The following is a 13,930-nucleotide window of genomic DNA, read 5'->3' on the forward strand; positions in this document are numbered from 1 at the left end:
GCACTGGGAAAGGCACAGGCAGTGATCCCATCTGATTCTGCAGAAAAGAAGGAAGAGATTGATTTAGGCACTAACTCTGAAATGAGATCTAAAGGTGATCTCCTGTTGCAGCAGATGCATTCTATAGCTCATGTTTATTTTGTAAATGTTCCTGGAAACCTTTTGCTTTCATTTTAAATAACTTGTGGAACTCTTGGTGATTGCAGTAGGAAGTAGCATGCCCGAGTCATTTCAAATGAGAACTTTGGAGGGAAGTACCCCGAGGAGAGGAATGATTCTTCCCTTCCAACCATTATCCATGACATTTCATAATGTCAATTACTTTGTTGATATGCCGAAGGTTGATAGCTAATAATTGTTTATCTTGCTTCATGTTAAGATCATGGTATGTCGTACTGTACTGAACCGGATGGTACTAAGTGCACTGTATTGGTTTGGTACCAGTACGGGTACCAGTGGTGTACTGACCCTTGGTACGCCAAAAAAATTTCGTACCATACCGTACCGATACTATGCTAGTGTGGCACCGGTACGGGGTCCGGTACCAAGACGGCGAATCTTGGTTAAGATAGATGATTTTTCGAGAAGAAATGTTACGACTTATAATATTTTGACAAATCATCCTCTGTAAAATCATAGGAAATGAAATTGAAAGGAGTTCCTGAAACACGGTTGCAGCTACTGTCCAATGTGAGTGGAGTGTTTAGACCACACGTCTTGACAGCATTGGTTGGTTCAAGTGGAGCTGGGAAGACAACACTTATGGATGTGCTTGCTGGGAGGAAGACTGGTGGATATATAGAGGGTGATATAAGAATATCTGGGTATGTAAAAGAACAAAGCACCTTTGCTAGAATATCAGGATATGTTGAACAAAATGATATACATTCACCTCAAGTAACAGTTGAAGAATCTCTCTGGTTTTCGTCAAGTCTTCGCCTTCCCAAAGAAATCACCAAAGAGAATAGACTTGTTAGTTGCCAATACTCTAACTTCATCTTTTCCATTATTTTACCTTTAATGTGTATCTGAGATCCTTCCCTGCAGGCATTTGTTGAGGAAGTGATGGCTTTAGTAGAGCTTGATGGTCTGCGACATGCATTGGTAGGCTTGCCTGGAAGTACTGGCTTATCTACTGAACAAAGAAAACGTCTTACCATTGCTGTGGAGCTAGTCGCAAATCCTTCTATTATTTTTATGGATGAACCTACATCCGGATTAGATGCACGTGCTGCAGCCATTGTGATGCGTACTGTTCGCAACACGGTTGATACAGGAAGAACTGTTGTTTGCACTATACACCAACCGAGCATTGATATATTTGAAGCATTTGATGAGGTTATAAACCATTTAGTTTCGGTATATATTGTAATTATCCACTATGATACTTCTTCCAAAGTCCAAACCTTTTTTTTCTTATCACCTTCTTTATTATGGTGCAGCTTCTTCTTATGAAACGTGGAGGCCGTGTCATATATGGAGGCTTGCTAGGTGTGAACTCACAAAGGATGATTGATTACTTTCAGGTAGCATTGTATATGATCTCCACCTCCATATACATCTCTCCTCCACCCACATGTGCACCCACACCGACAGAAACCACAACCACCACCACCACCTCCCTCACTTCCCTTCTTCTGTGTAGGGAAGTAGGTTTTCCTTTAGTTATTCAGTTATGTTCTTTCAAGGAAAGGGAATCTTCTGTAACGAAAATAGCACCTTCTGTGATGAGAAGTCTAATGCCCTCCAATTCTACAGTCAGATGCATCTTGTGTTTTTACAAAATTATAACACAAGATGCATGTTACTTTCCCCCCATTTTTAATTTGTATAAAAGCTGCTTGATTTGAAATTAAAGATCTGATTTTAAATAGGTATAGGTTGAATGCTCATTTTATTCCTCATGTTTACTCTATTTTGAATATGGCTTCCGAACACCAAGATACTACTGCTTGTTATACATATATACATTCATACATACATAGGTATGTATGTGTGTGTGCATATATATGTGTGTGTATAACAACACTCATGTTTATCTTTTCCCATGGGCACATGTTGTACTATGACTCATGCATAGAGAAGAGAGAGTTGTCAGAGTGTCGAGAATCTGCTGCCTGCGGCCTGCCATACATGAGTTAGGAGTTATGGGCATTTTCTCGTATTTGCATGATCCCTAACCTATTATTCTATTTAATTAGTCTTAACCTACAGCATGGATAGGCCAAATCTTGTCCACCGATATTGCATTTTCTAAACCTGCTGTATAATATTTATGGCCTTTCTTTCGAAAGCTGGTTTTTTGCTCATTTTCTAAGCCAATATATTTCTACAAGTTTACTTTCCATCTGTTGAAACATATGGCATAGTCTAATGACCAAATGAGTAACCTTTTGTGCTTTGTGCTTTTGTCTAATAAGTTTGCGTGGGCTTTCTGGCTTTTGAATAATCTCATAGGTGTTATCTCCCTCACTCTGCATCCGGAACTTCATATGCTTTAATCCATTTTCAACTTCAGGCTACTACATCCAGTATTATTTCTAGAATACTGATATGCCGTGTGCTAGCATTATGCCACTGTTATGGTTAAAAAAGCAACTTTGACTCAAATTTTGTATCCTCTTCGCTTCTGTTAGCTTGACACAGTGAATAATTAAGTGGAATGGTAATGTTGATAGATCGAGACACCCACATCATCGGATATGCTAATAAAATGTGACATAAAGACCTGATATTTATTTTTATTCTGAATGATCCAGTTAATATGTACTTGTCTTCTACATACAGGAGATTCCTGGAGTTCCTCCTATCCCAAATGGTTATAATCCAGCAACTTGGATGCTGGAAATTAGTACACAAGCATGTGAGGAAAGGCTTGGTCTAGACTTTGCTACTGTGTACAGAAACTCGGATCAATTCAGGTGAGTATTGTTGTAGCAAACTGAAAACTTTTTGCAATAAGGTTTCGTTACCTTTTTTTATGCATTTTGCCATGGACAAGTGAAAATACTTAATTCGTTGCCTTAGGGAAGTTGAAGATTTGATTCATCAATTAAGCACTCCTGCTGCTGGAACAGAGCCGTTGAAATTCTCCTCAGAATTTTCACAAGACACTGTGACCCAATTCAAAATCTGCTATTTGAAGCAAAATCTTGTATACTGGAGAAGTCCACAATATAACGCTGTGCGCTTGTTCTTCACCACAATTTCTTCTTTGATATTTGGATCTGTGTTTTGGAATGTTGGTTCAAAAAGGTAGTCCAATTTTCATCCATTTTGCTGTATGCATTCTTTTTACAGATCAAATGATTACTTACAATTTTTGCGTAGTCTGGTTGATTTTTTTCTTTAAATGCTCTATTTACTTATTTTTGAGTTCTTCCCCTTCTATTAATTCTTCCTTTAAATACAATTAATAATGCAGCGACGAGATTCTGTTAATTGATCATGTTTCCCATTATTTTTTCATAAGAATATAAACTAGACTCGTCCCCTTCTATATGTGTTTGGCTTATATTCTTTTTCACCCTTCTTTTGTCTAGGGATTCGCCTCTACCGATGGAAGTTTAGTTATTCATAGCTTTCATTTCAACCTACCTCAAAGGATTTTATAAGCCTTCTTCTCTTTTCCGATTTTACCATGCAAACCCAAGATCTTCTGACCAAGGCACCTTATTGGGTGGTAATGCATGCCATGTCCTCCCTTTCCTTACCTTGAGTAAACCTCCTAAGTACTTTTGTCTAACTCAGTCCTTACCAAGGTTTGAAGTACCGATAATTGATACTCTATTGACTGAAGGAGGGTAAGACATGCTGTTTTGAGGACCATACAGACAAAGGGATCAATAAGTACGCATAGACAATTCACCAAACATCTTTAGTACATCCTTTTCTGTCCTCCAGATTCTGATATTGGATTTTTTTGCCATGCTTGCTTGTCAAAGTGCACATGTTTTTAAGGAATAAGTTGTGAGTATCAATTTAGTTGCTTTAGTCAAGAGTTTTGCATGTGCTGAAGTCCTAAACATATGTAAATATCACATAACATCACATAAGTTGCAACATAAAGTACATTTAAAGGATATTTTTGTTATAACTGATCCTGAAATTTATTAACTTATCTTGGATTTGTGCTTTAGGGCATGAATCAGGTGATGAAATAACATTTAATATCTATTTGGTGGAGGTTTCCCCTAGTTTTGCCAAGCAGTCAGAAATTAACGGTCCCATTACTGATGAATATTTTTAGAAAAGGTACACGAAAAAAATTAACTTGTTCTAGGTTAAATATGGTTTTAGTTTAGTTAATACAATGTGAACTCCCTGTAGAATTTTTTTTGTCCCCTTTACCTCTTATTTTCACCTTCAAATGGTTAAAAACAAGCGAAATCCACCCTTTAACCCACTTCTTGAGCTCTTATGTACCTCTCAATTCAGGAGCAATCCAAGATTTGATTTTGGACAAATTTTCTTCTATCCATCCCCGAAATGCTCGATCCATCCTTGGTTCAGGAGATTTGGAAGTGGTTTGGATGGTTTCTGCTTGGACAAAGCCTCCATGTATCCACTTGAGCCTACCTATATCATGAGGGCCTTGGTAACAAGGATCGCTGAACCGACCCGTACTAGGCAATTTGGCCTGTATCGAACCGAATTGACACCAAGTTGGGATCATTCAGCAATGCTGGTTGGTTTGGGTTATGAAACTCGCCCTTGCGACAGGTTATCTCGATCATGTCCTAGTTTGCTCGAAACACTTTCTTCTTCTCTCTCCTTCTCCCTCTCCCCGCTCTCCAGTAGCGATCATCCCGATTGGAATAAACCTCTCGGTGGTGCTCTATTGCAGCTAAAGCTCCATGGCCACCTTCCCAAGCTTTGAGGTGTACTTGGTTGAGCTATTTTTCTAGTCAGTACCCCCATCTCCAATGGTTGGAGGTCCACTTCCTCAGCCAGGTCCAAGGTCTCGAGGTCACTGCCTTCGACCCCCTTTCTTTCTATCTCTCCCTCCCTCCTCCCTCCCTCCCCCTTCCTCTCCTTCTCCGCCTCTTCATGGACCCCTCTCTCTCTTATTGGTTCGACCAACCTTGCCTGGTACCAAGATATGCCGAACCGGATCAAACAGCCTGGTTCACCTCATACCGAACCGAATTGGTGGGGAACCAGGTCGGTTCGGCCCTAAATTTTGAAATCCTCTCCAAACCATCCTGAACCGCCCAGAACAGGCGGTTCAGAGCAAAACTGGTGCTAACCTCTTCGTTCACACTAGTTTGAACTAGTTCGGGGCCTCTACCTCTTTAAAAGGCTTAAATTATGGTCTATTGAACCAGGGTGAACCACCTAGTTCACCCCATACCAAACCGGTACCATACCAAACCGGTACCATACCAAACCGGTAGCCAACCGACATGGGTCTCGGTATAGTATATTTCGATAGGTATGTGCCAAATTGCTTGGTGTTCAATCTTTGGTCCTTGCTAAATGCTTAGCTTAACATTTATGAACACTCCAAAGCTATTTCCCAATTTATCACTCTACAATTCAATTATCCAACTTTGTGAACCTTATTGTTATCTTTCTTTTGATATTCACTAAACAAGCTCCGATTATATAACATACTAAGGCACATTTCTATGTATTTATCCTTGCATAGTTTTAAATTTCTTTATCTAACTCTTATCGGCTAGAGATTGACAATCATTAATCTAAGTTCTCACACCATATCATTATTTAAGTTCATTAATGTCCGCACACATCACTGGAAACTGTCTAGTTAATTTTAGCAATTGTATGTGCTTTCCGGCACTTAAAACCTTGCGATATGCCTCTCACAACTTTCACCAAATTACCTTGCATGTTAACTTATGCTTTCTATAAGACAATAAAGATCACTTATAAATCATTTTCTATTTAAATTTTTCTGTAGTTTGTATAATCATCTTTAGCATTTGTTAGTCTACAAACATACTAGCTTTGTACATTCAACATGAATTTATTGTTTTTGATAACAGCTTTAAGGGTGCTGCTAAGGGAATAAGCACCATAAAATGATTGTTCTAAATTATTAGAACACATTTTTTTGCAGGATTCTTCATATCATAAATTGCTAATAAACTTGTTTACATGGTAACGACACCCTTGGTGGAAATTCTCCTTAATTCAACCAGGAACCATTGAGAGTTGTAGCCAAAAATAAATTTTTGGTGGCTGGTGCCACTTAGAATGTTATCATTTGGAATACCCCATATTTTTGCCTTAAATTGGTTTTGGTTTTGTTTTGTGTGATCTCTTTTAAATTGTTAGCCATTAATGACCTCCACATGAGCTTTAGATTTGCACCATCACATCAGGTACTAAAGAACTCATCCTTAAGTAAAGTTTGTTAAAATGTGCTTGGTGATTTCTACATCTATTTTTGCAAGTTAGACTGTGAAATCTAGGAAGGATTTGAAATTTGATAGTTCCCGTTTCCTACCATGTAGTGCTTATAAGATATTATGCTTAATTTAAAATACTGCCATGCAAAATTTTCCTAACCTTCTTTGGCTTCATAAACAGTTTTACCATGCTGTTGACATAACACATCATACTCCTGATATTTCATGATATTTGCTTCATTAAACATAGACACTTTCTTGTAATTCTGTATAATGCAATGCAAGTCAGTTCCAAGACATCTTGCATTGACCAATCTTCTTTTAGACAAGCTTGCTATTAATTTTCCATGGAACTCTTTCTTTCTTTAATTGAACCATAAACAAGGTTTCAAATCCTGGTTCGAGACCTGGTATTGGTCAGGGAATGAGTTGGGAGTTGGGACGATATAAGGATGGTATTGACCCAACACTTGGGATGGGTTGGCATCCTGGTAATTCACCATGATGTGTTTTTAGCTTTTCTTTAGCTTTTATGTTATTGTTTTCAGTGGTTGATTATAAAGGTTTTACAGTTTATTTGTCATAATTTAAGATCGAGGGAGGTCTTTGTGCCAATGATTAGGTTTATGGCGCCGATATTGGTACCAGCACTATTTTGGTATATGAGGTTTATGGCGTCCATGACCTGAGATCTCTCTCTTCTTCTCTCTTTCGCTTTTCTCTTGTTATATTGTCTTGTATTTATACAATGTACCAGCACATGGTCTCTTGTCAGGTAATTGGCCTGGAGGCTGAGGCCAAACCTGAAAATGCATCTCCTAATCCTAAATTATGACAAACAAAAAAAAAAATCTCCAAACAACTATTAAGGCCAACAAAGAAAAGAAAAAAAGGCATCTCAGTGAATTGTTGAGATGTTAGGCTGTCCTAAACTTGGTACAGTGGGTAATGGGTATTGGCCTTTCTGATCTTTGTTCTAGTTTGCACTGGCTAGTCCCAACTGTGACAGCCTGGTTTTTCATGTACCAGGTCCTGGACCCTTCCCTGGACCCACTGTCTCATTGATCTAGTCCAAGACCGTTGGAGAGGACCTGGGACTTTAATCTTTGACCATAAACAATCGACCCTCCTGAAGACTTTTGACATGTTTAACATATGTTGGTTCTTTGTATTGAACATGAATTTAAAATTGCATCCATATTTCTTCATAGATCTCCTTCATGTTCTTAACTATATCGCTTATCTTGCATGGCGAGGTACCTATTATAAGCAATATAAACGATGTAAGCAAATTTAGAATATGATTTGCTTTATGTCCATGCTCTCTCATGGACTTTTAAATGATTTATCATGCAATCTGCTACATATGGCTGTGGCTTGAGGGAGTCCAAGTCTCACAAAGTAAGCTTCTCTAGACTAAAATCCACGACTAGATCCATTTAGTAATTTATGCATTGCTAAGGTAAAACTTGTCTCCAGCTTCATATATTAAGTTTACCAAAAGTCACTTATGAACCAAATTTCACTGTACAAGCATACATTTTCTTAAAAATGCGGGTTGGTTACGTGTAAAGCATCAAACATATTTTGACATCATATTAATAATCTTTATGGACTTCTAGTAATTGAGAATTGTGATTATAAAATGCCGGTTGGTTACATGTAAAGCATCACACATATTTTGACATCATATTAATGATCTTTATTGAGTTATAGTAATTGAGAATTGAGATTATAAAATCATCAATCCAGAGTTAAGCTGATATTGGAAGGTGAATATGATTTGGAGTTAATGTGCAGTTTTTAATGAACCAAATATTCACTTATCTTATCTAGTAGATGTGTCATCGTATATTCATGGATGGTTGCCTCTCTTTCAATGCAACTCGAAAGAACCACATGGACAAAATTAGAATATGATGAACAATTAACAATACAACCTTAACTAAACTCCAGAATGACTTGATTGGATAAAGTAGTAAACAAAATGCTCTCACTAAAATGGGATGCAAGCCTCAAGAGTGGTTTGTGTATGTGGGTCTGAGGTTTTGCAAAGTTTGTTCCAGGTATTCAATGATTATGCAGCCTGTGTGCCTTTAGGCTCTCAAACTAAAGAAATGTAAGACACCTTAAAATTTGATAGAAATGTCAAGATGCCTTAAGATTTGATAGAAAATATATTGTAGAAAAATAGAAGTCTCTATTATAGAGAAAGGGGTGAGTAATAAAGGGAGGAAAGAAGGAAGGGAAAAAATGCAGGGCTCCTCAACTAGATGGATGAATAACTTCACCAAAATTGTAAGCTCTTTTCAGCTCAAGACTCAAGAGGCTCAAGACATGGTTTCTGGCTTTATTATTTAGGTACATATGTTGAATCCAATGGATGCATAGAACAAGACTTGCAGGGAACAATGTCCTTGCATCTCTCCATGGAAGGCTTATGCCTGTTTACCACAAGTCTTGTTCACCTCACCACCTTCTAGAGTTCCTTGTGTCATGGAGCATCTCTAGTTGTGCCCTTAGAATTCCATAAAAAAAAGAGGTAGGCCATAGTCTTTCCTTGAATAATCATGACTATATGTTTGATTGTTCATCCACCCTTCTAGGTGAAAGCAGCTTATGTCATCTGGACACTGATTTAGCCTAAAGCACCCAAATAATTCCATTTCTTTTTGTTTATTAAAAGGATCCCACACGTACATACACAACCAAACCTGGCACATGGACATGGGTCCATGTCAAAAAGAAAGCAACTGATTATGATGAGTACTTACAACAACTCAATTTTGTGTCTGTTTTGCTTATTTCAAGTGATATGGGATTATATTACAGAAAGTCTACTTTTTCTTGACAGATTCAGGCATGATACTCTAAATACTACCCTCACCACATACTTTCAAAATTATTTGATTTAGCTGAAGAATCTTGTGTAGCAATTTAATGGAAAATTTTCAATCATATGATTTTATATATTAAATGCCATATTTCAAAAATGGTATCATGTATCAAATGATAGACCTTATCTATTTTGTAGGGAAACAGCTCTGGACTTGCAAATTGTAATGGGGGCTCTTTACGCTGCTTGTCTGTTTCTTGGAGTAAATAATGCATCGTCAGTACAGCCCGTGATTTCTATTGAGAGGACTGTTTTCTACAGAGAAAGAGCATCTAGAATGTACTCGCCATTTCCTTATGCAGCAGCACAGGTTGTTTTCCTTTTTATTTTGTTATCATGTTTTCCTGGTTTTGTTTAAACAGTACATACTACATAACATTAAATATTGTCTCAAATTACAGGGTATTGTAGAGATTCCATACATTTTTGCGCAAACTATTATATTTGGTTTCATCACCTATTTCATGATCAATTATGAAAGGGCATTAGGTACGAGCTTAGATCCCTTATTTTCTGTTTCTTACAATTTATACCTTTATATTTATTTACTAGATGACTAAAATAATTTTAATTTTGTAAGTGCCTCATAGATCCTTTTGCATCTTCTACTAAACAAATACATATTAATGAATATGTAATGTCCAAGGTGAGGGTGGTAGCATCAGTACTGTTTACAACACCTATAACTATAAGTTTTCTCGTTCATTACAGTCACCATGTCGTTTTCAGCTTCACAACCATAACCAAGGCTGCTCGATCACCAATAGACATGGATGATGTTGGAAAAGATGCATTAGTGTGGTCAAGCACTTGAGTGATGGTATTTCATTACCTGCTGAAATTTGTTCTTGAAAATGTTGATATATTTAGATCCAACCTCAAGATGAAACTTGGCCACTTTGGAAACCCTTCGTGTTCATATTTTTGGCACTATACATCTTTTGTAAGGAGCTGGTAGACTTTAAGTTCCTCTTGCAAACCCATAAGATATTAGGATACTCCAAGGTTGGAAATCTTCTTACCTGGGCTTGACTTGCTGACTCATAATTATTTGACTCGAGAGGGTCAGTGCTTAGGCAGATCATGTAACTTAAAAACAACTAATTTATATATGGAGATAAATGCATCAAACTTGTAGCAATATGAGATAAAAAAATCAGCAGAAAAAAGGCCTTGATAAGAATAAGAGGAATGCATATAGCTAATAACTTATGAAACTTCATGCCTACATGCTATCCGAACTACATAGATGTTAAAGCATGGGATTTTCAATGACCAACCATGTGCTTTAATTTTATCCTTACTCTAATTAATCACCTAAAAAAGATTTTATAACTGCAAAATTTAATATGTAACTCCTCTTGCTTGTTTTTTTTAATCAATTCAAAATTTTGAGAAACATATTCTAGTGATTTTTATATAAACAATAGCTGTCATAGCAATTACCTACTGGAGAAAACAAAAATTGAGTATAAAATAATCTTATTTCACTTAATGAAAGGAATGACTAGGTGCATCTTTTACTGTAGAGTGTCACATCCCTCTTTTTTAGTTCTATATCCCTACCATGAAATAACAAATTGAGTTCGTATAGGCATTTTGCATGCAGCTATTAAAATAGCTGCTCTGGCTATAGTTTTTGGTACTCCACCCATTTCATAAACTATTCGATCCAGTTTAACAACAGATATTCAATATTCGGGAGATCCCTTTCCCAAATCAATATACTTAAAAGTTAAAACAGTAAGGTAGCTTAGCAGCCATCTGGTTATGTAGCCTATAACTATTTCAAACTATGCAAATTAGTACCTAAATTAAGTACAAGAGAACTCAAAGTAGCTTACAGTTTAAAAATTATTAAAAAATGGTGCAAGTGGAAGCACCTATGCTTGATTCTGCAAGTTCTAACTTATTTTGACCTGAAATCAATAAAAAATGGTTATACCTTGATTAACTTAGAAGTGGAATTTGGTTAAAAAGGATAACATAATTAAGTCTTTTTCACTTTCCAAGTTATCTGAATCACAATAGGCTTAGTCAAAATTATCTAATTTCTGTTTATTTTTAAAGTCACGAATCAACTTCTTGAGTTTGACAAACCTGTAAGACTTACTTAGACTTCTGCTCCATTTTTTTAAAATTATTTTTTTTGTCTAGTTCATATATTCAAGCTGTATTATTTTTACCAGATGTGTCATCAAGAGCATCTAAAATCTCCTTAGCAATAAAGAAAAATATTGATGCATGATGGATTTGTACTATCCCAAGGCCACATCATGATTTTTTTAAAATTCTTTTGCATATTTGCCTTTTCTACATACTTCAATTTCAGTTAAGTCATGGAAAAATATCTTAGCTCACTTGGCCCCTTGGACGTAAGTTGGCCTCTTTGTTTGACCAATGCCATTTTGATATCCATCATTTTGGTGAGATCAAAATAATCAATTTATTATTCTCATTAATAATAAGCTTTAACATGCAAAAAGGTAAAGCATAGAAGTTTTAAAATTCAAAGAAAGGTGAAAATCCATAATCATGTAATAATACATATCTAGGGAAACCGATAAGATTTAATAAACATACCAAATATAGTTAGAACTTAGAACCATTCCACTTAACTATATTACGAGTGAAAACAAGCAAAAACTCCCCAATTGCCTGCTTGATGTAACAGTCTCTAGATGATCTCACAATCCTGTATATCATGAGTAATATACACCAAGATATGCAGTCTTGGTACCAGCCCCCATACTAGGAAGTCAGGATGGTACAACTGCAAGCACCTATGCTTGATTCTGTAAGCTCAAAATAGCTTACAATTTAAAAATTAGAAGAAAATGGTACAACTGGAAGCACCTATGCTTGATCGTGTAAGTTCTAACTTATTTTGACTTGCTTAAGTCAATAAAAAATGGTTATACCTTGACTAACTTAGAAGTGGAATTTGATTAAAAAGGGAAACATAATTAAGTCTTTTCCACTTGCCAAGTTATCTGAGTCACAAATAAGCTCATTCAAAATTATCAACTTCTGGAATTTGACAAACCTATGAGACCCACTTAGACTTCTGCTCCATTTTTTTAAATTATTTTTCTTTGCCTAGCTCATATATTCAAGCTGTATTATTTTCAGCAGATGTGTCATCAAGAGCATCTAAAATCTCCTTGGCAGTATTAAAGAAAGATATTGATGCATGATGGATTTGTACTATCGCAAGGCCACATCATGATTTTTTTAAAGGTCTTTTGCATATTTGCCACTTCTACGTACTTCGATTTCTATTAAGTGATGGAAAAATATCTTAGCACACTTAGTCTCTTGAACATAATTTGATCTCTTTGTTGGACCAATGTGATTTTGATATCCATCATTTCGATGAGATCAAAATAATAAATATTTTTATTATTTAATAATGAGCTTTAACATGCAAAAAGGTAAAGCATAGAAGACAAAATAATACATATTTAGGGCAATTGGTAAGATTTAATAAACATACCAAATTTGGTTAGAACCATCCCACTTTACTATATTACGAGTTAAAAACAAGCAAAAACTCTCCAATTTTTCTGATTGATGTATCAATCTCTAGATCATCTCACAATCATGTATATCATGACAAATAGACACCAAGATATACTATCTCGGTACCGGCCTCCATATTGGTAAGTCAGGATGGTATAATATGCCCTTGTCTTGGCATGTGGTACGTTGGAGTTGGCATGAAAATTATACCTGTAACGGAACCATATGTTCACATAGTTCTTTATTGAGACCAAGGTTTGTAGTGTCGATACTTGGCCAAGTACCAATATGACACCGGTATGGTACTATACCAGTACTAGTACTAAACTAGTACACCAATTTTTTTTTTTGTTATCAAGGCTTTTGAGCTTCCTTTGTTTAGTTTTGAGTGGAAAATAGGATTTTATGAGTCCATTTTTTATGTTTAAATGTAATACACTTTAATTTTTATATTACGTGCTAAAGAATGTTGCGACTATATAATCATGTTAAGTAAACTAACTATTACATTGAAAATGTAAAATAATGGACATGCATCATACATGCATATGTTCAATTCTAAATTGAGTGTCAATATTTCCATCCATATCACATTCGTAGTCAAGCCATGGTACTTGACTCCGGCCTTTGTATTATGCCCATCCAGGATCTTGGTAGCTTGTCTCTACCAGATAGCCATGCTAATATTGCTGCTTTATCGAGTAAGTGATGGAAATAAAAAAGGGGACCCAGGGCGGAGCCCCTCCTCCGCATGGCTCGCCGGCCTCCGCCACCCTCCTCTCTCCTTGTTCTTTCTCTTTTCCTCTTTTCCGTTCTCCCTCTTCCCCACCTCTACTGTGTCGGTACGGGCCCGACACGGAATAGTACGGAGGGCGTATTGACTCGTGCCGCTGGGCAACCGGTCCGGGCCCTAGTTCTGACTGTCGAGTAGGGGCTTATGGTGCATGTGTAGTTACCATTGAGCGATCAAAAAGATTATAGTATGTTTTTTTAATACTTAACGTTCACGATATGTTTGGCATGCTAAGCATATCTCTAGACCGAGATAGAACTAAGTCCCAGGATTTGCATCAACAAAGAAAATAGACCTTATCAATGGTATCTATCTATATTATTAGATAAAGCAAACTCCTGCCAC

General features: G+C 36.5%; 1 protein-coding gene across 1 annotated transcript in view; it reads left to right on the forward strand.

Moving 5' to 3' along the window:
• The window catches only part of LOC103704020 (ABC transporter G family member 51), a 34,918-nt gene that overhangs the window by 18,978 nt on the left and 2,010 nt on the right, over positions 1-13,930 (forward strand). Inside the window, exons 14-22 of the mRNA XM_088703798.2 lie at positions 2-94; positions 207-340; positions 640-972; positions 1,048-1,338; positions 1,443-1,526; positions 2,788-2,921; positions 3,028-3,255; positions 9,409-9,580; positions 9,672-9,759. Of these exons, the coding sequence (XP_088559924.1) occupies positions 2-94; positions 207-340; positions 640-972; positions 1,048-1,338; positions 1,443-1,526; positions 2,788-2,921; positions 3,028-3,255; positions 9,409-9,580; positions 9,672-9,759 (1,557 nt within the window). The remainder of the gene's footprint in view (position 1; positions 95-206; positions 341-639; positions 973-1,047; positions 1,339-1,442; positions 1,527-2,787; positions 2,922-3,027; positions 3,256-9,408; positions 9,581-9,671; positions 9,760-13,930) is intronic.

This window comes from Phoenix dactylifera, chromosome 8 (assembly GCF_051530095.1).
Source record: "Phoenix dactylifera cultivar Ajwa chromosome 8, Ajwa_hap1_PhDact_Kaust_v1.1, whole genome shotgun sequence".
NCBI lineage: Eukaryota > Viridiplantae > Streptophyta > Magnoliopsida > Arecales > Arecaceae > Phoenix > Phoenix dactylifera.